Consider the following 4068-nt stretch of genomic DNA (forward strand, 5'->3'; position numbering starts at 1 on the left):
CATAATAGATTATTCCTATTGATCAATAAAATATGTTCTCTCTCTTATTCTTTCATTTCTTTTATTTTTACTCGCTATCTTTTTATTTTATAATATATGTATAAATGTTTTATAAATATATTTCATCCATATGATATCATGGATATACCTAATCTAATATATATATATTTAAAATTCTTCAATAAAAAAATAGAAAAAGAAAATTGGGCTCAAGCCAAATGGTTTTGAATAATGGTATTGGTCTTTTGACCTATCCATCTCTTAAGATTCTGCTCCGTATTAAAAAAGGAAAAAAATCAAAAAGGAAAAATAATTCTTACGGCTCAGTTAGTTTAGGAGCGAAAAGAAATTGAAAATAAAAATGGAGCAGAAAAAAGGAAATTCTTACTTACAGTATCCTTTACCAAAGCCATTTCTGGAAAAGGAAAACCCTCTGCTCTTTCTCCAACCCAATATTTTCTTCAAAACCCAAAACCATAATAAAATTTAACAAAAACCCTCTATCTGTAAAAAGGCCTACCTCTGTTTTTCAGTTCTTGTAATTGGGTAAGTCTTTGCTTTTTTTCTTTATTCCTTTTCTTTTTGTTCATTTTGTTTCCCCCTTTGTGTTGTTTAATAGGAAAATTTTGAGTTTTCTTTTTGCTTTTGAACTTTCAAATGTGTAAAGTTTGAAGCTAGTTTTTGGGAAATGATACGTTTTCTTAAGGTTCAAGTTGTAATTTTTTAGGGTGAAAAATGCAGTCTTTTTTTATGAATCTTTGCCTTAGCATTGAGGGTTTTAAGCTTCGAACTGAAAGTTCTTTAGCTTGGGTTTGGTTGCTTTTTCTAGTAATGAGAAATTTTCTGCCATATTAATACTGATTTAGACTAATAAAGGACCAAAGTTGACTAAATAAGTGTGAGATTTGATAATCTGCTGCATTTTTTCTTCTTTTTTGTTTAAGGGGTTTCGTTCCAGTTGAGGACATTGTTTGTCATTTATTGCTAATATGATTATTGAATATCTTTTGTGGTTTAGACTTTAGATTGTTTCCTTAATATTTTACTTGTGCATTTTGAGCTTACTTCTGTCATTTGCTGTTTAAAGAGTTGGATTCCCTGGCCATTATGGAAAGCTTTGGTGGGTCGGAGTTAGCTGTCGTTGGCTGTGCCGTAAAGAAGAAGAGGAGTGGCATATTACGACGTCCACGTGTTGCTGCGCAGACGTTTACACATAATTACATTTTATTGTCATCACCAACACCAGCCATAGGTTGTAGTGGCAATGAAGATCAAAATTTTAAGAATGGTTCTAATGGATTTGGAAGTGAGAATAAGCTGAAACTTAAGCTCAAGCTTGGTGGGGTTACACGTACGATCCACACAAACTCCACTGTGGATCATGCCTTTGATGTTGAGCCTGGCTTAACTAAGTCTTCCCATTTCTCCGATGTTGCTCAAACCCGAGAGAAGTCCTTTCTCCTGGTATTTTCATCTAATTCGGACAAATCACTGCCTGCTTTTACCTTTTGTATAGAATTTGTTTTGTCATGATCGGCAGTCCGATGTTGTCACTTTTACTTTTGCCATATGTGTATGTGTGCGCGCGTATGTGCCTGCGTGTGTATAACTTTACAGTGTCTCATTTGTTCTTCGGGTATTATTTATATCCAGTTCAACCTCTTGCGAGCTGATGGTTTGTTGCATGAACAATCACTGCAGGGCAAGAAAGGCTCCTGTGTTTCAGATAAGGGAGAAGGCTACGGAGTTCAATGGAAGGATTTATCCCGAAGTGGCTCTGGTAATGGGAAGGGGCATTCCTCTAGGGGAAAAGCAACTGGTGTATGTGTAGCTGGGAATGAAACTGACAGACACGAGCCAACACGTAAGAGCAAACGGGTTCCTAAGAGGCGTGTATTGGATGTTGGTATAAATAGTGATGATGATGATGAAGATGAGGAAATCCGTTATCTAGGGAGACTAAATGCTTCAAATGGTCACTTGAACCTTAAAGATGAAGAGGATGAGAGAAACGGGGGAGAAGGTGCTGCTTTTGAGGATAGAGATTATGTGGAAGAAGACGAGTGTATATCCGATGATGAGCCTGGATCTAAAAGGAAGAAGCTGGGAAGGGGATCAGTTGATTTGTTTGTCGAAGGAAGAACCGAATCAACTCCCACTACACGAAATCGAGCTCTTCAGTCTGGGAAAGATCTCTTATCTGGTCCGGGTGCGGCTCTTGTTGAGTTCCCTGACGGTTTACCTCCTGCGCCATCTAAAAGTAAGGAATTACCCCACTTGTTCTTTCCCTTTCTTGAGCATCTTTGAGCTTTCCATGCTAACTGTTTTAAATTAATTGTTTTAATAATGATCGGTGGTCATAGAACAAAAGGATAAACTTTCTGAAGTGGAGCTACAGTTGAAGAAGGCCGAGGCTGCACAGAGGCGTAGAATGCAGTCCGAGAAAGCAGCCAGGGATGCCGAGGTTTTACCCTCTTTTTTCTTTTCTTCTTTTGATTGGTTTTACAATTGCTCAACAATCATTCAAGAAACAGTATTCAGTAAGGTCTTTGAATTGTTGTAGGCTGAGGCAATCAGAAAAATACTCGGTCAAGATTCCGCAAGAAAGAAAAAAGAAGATAAGATGAAGAAGCAGCGGGACGAATTGGCACAGGTCTGTGACCCTTTTTCCACGTCATGCTTTTTTTCTGGGTGCCATGTACTTCTGATTTCATTCATTTTGATGTTATAATTGATGCAGGGAAAGGCAACCAAATCCGAAACTCTCGCATCTAACACGGTGAGATGGGTTATGGGTCCTGGTGGAACGACGGTTATATTTTCGGAAGATATCGGTCTACCACAGTTATTCAATTCGGTGCCATCTGGGTACTTCTACAAATCCATCTGTCTCATGCTTTTGACAATTTATATACGCTTTCTCCGGTAATCTATTTGTGTTATTTATGCATTTCTTTTCCCTCTAGTTATCCCCCACCAAGAGAAAAGTGTGCTGGTCCGAATTGTACAAATGCATACAAGTATCGGGATTCCAAGTCAAAGCTTCCACTATGCAGTCTTGATTGCTACAAAGCAATACATGCAAAGGCTCAACCTTTAATTGCATGTTGAGATGAGTTCTTCCGGTTTCCCAGATCGATGTGGAAATGTTATATCATCCGTCAGATGAGAATCGAAGGTGACCATTGATCATGTCATTTTTCACTTCTAATGTTCGAGCTTGAGCTTGAGCTCCTATATAGTAACCAAGCTCGCTCACTTTTGTAATTGTACTCATTCCAACGGCTTGTTTGTTCGTGGACAATGTATTCATGCCTCTAACCACAGTAATGAAAGCTCCATTTCTCTTTTCATTCCTCTATTTTGTTATGTGGCTATGCCCTATGTTATTCAGATTTTGATGTATGTTGGATGCAGTACTCGAATTTTTTCCTTTTGGAAAGGTTTTTGGAAGATTATTCATTGAACATCAATCTCAGGCATAAAGAGAGATTTTGCCTATAATAGAAAAGTGAATATGCTTTGAACATTGCCTGTCTTCAGCCATTGTAATACTATCTGATCGAATATCGAACCACCGTAATTACCACCACCATCACCTCTGCCGTAACCTCTATTAGGCTATGTAAAGAAAATATACAAAATTGAGAGAAACTGAGAGGAGAATGATTTGAAGGGTAAATTTCTTTTTTGGTCAATTAGTAATTTTTTGCTACCCAACTATGAAAAGTTACAGAATGGTTATCCAATTATTAGTGAATTTTTTTTTGGTCATTCAACTATAAAAATTACAAAAATGGTTACCCAATTATTCAATTTTGTCTTTTTAGGTCACTAACTAACTGACTAAAATATGAAAACACCCAAAAGTCAAATATGGTTGGGTGATCAAAAAAGAAATTTATTAATAGTTGGGTGATCATTTTATAACTTTTTATAGTTGAGTGAGTAAAAAAAAAATTTAACTAGGTAAGAATTTGTGTAGTTTACCCTAAATTGAAATTATAATTAAGCTGGGCTTGGAAAGTATGAACGAGGCCCATTAAAATACTTAGTTAGGCTATTTTT

At 36.8% G+C, this 4068-nt stretch overlaps 1 protein-coding gene across 1 annotated transcript; it reads left to right on the forward strand.

Annotated features, from left to right (window-relative positions):
• Positions 1–263: 263 nt before the first annotated feature.
• On the forward strand, positions 264–3353 carry LOC108474688 (uncharacterized). Its single transcript, XM_017776684.2, has 7 exons — positions 264–546; positions 1088–1464; positions 1702–2260; positions 2364–2464; positions 2564–2653; positions 2741–2868; positions 2967–3353. The coding sequence occupies exons 2-7, from the start codon at positions 1108–1110 to the stop codon at positions 3109–3111; spliced, it is 1380 nt and encodes a 459-aa protein (XP_017632173.1). The 5' UTR covers positions 264–546; positions 1088–1107; the 3' UTR covers positions 3112–3353.
• Positions 3354–4068: the final 715 nt, after the last annotated feature.

This window comes from Gossypium arboreum, chromosome 3 (genome assembly GCF_025698485.1).
Source record: "Gossypium arboreum isolate Shixiya-1 chromosome 3, ASM2569848v2, whole genome shotgun sequence".
NCBI lineage: Eukaryota > Viridiplantae > Streptophyta > Magnoliopsida > Malvales > Malvaceae > Gossypium > Gossypium arboreum.

Coding starts and splice junctions, on each gene's coding strand:
- LOC108474688 (XM_017776684.2), top strand. CDS start 1,108: ATGGAAAGCTTTGGTGGGTCGGAGTTAGCTGTCGTTGGCTGTGCCGTA. Junction 2,261..2,363: donor ACCTCCTGCGCCATCTAAAA/GTAAGGAATTAC, acceptor CGGTGGTCATAG/AACAAAAGGATAAACTTTCT. Junction 2,654..2,740: donor AGCGGGACGAATTGGCACAG/GTCTGTGACCCT, acceptor TAATTGATGCAG/GGAAAGGCAACCAAATCCGA.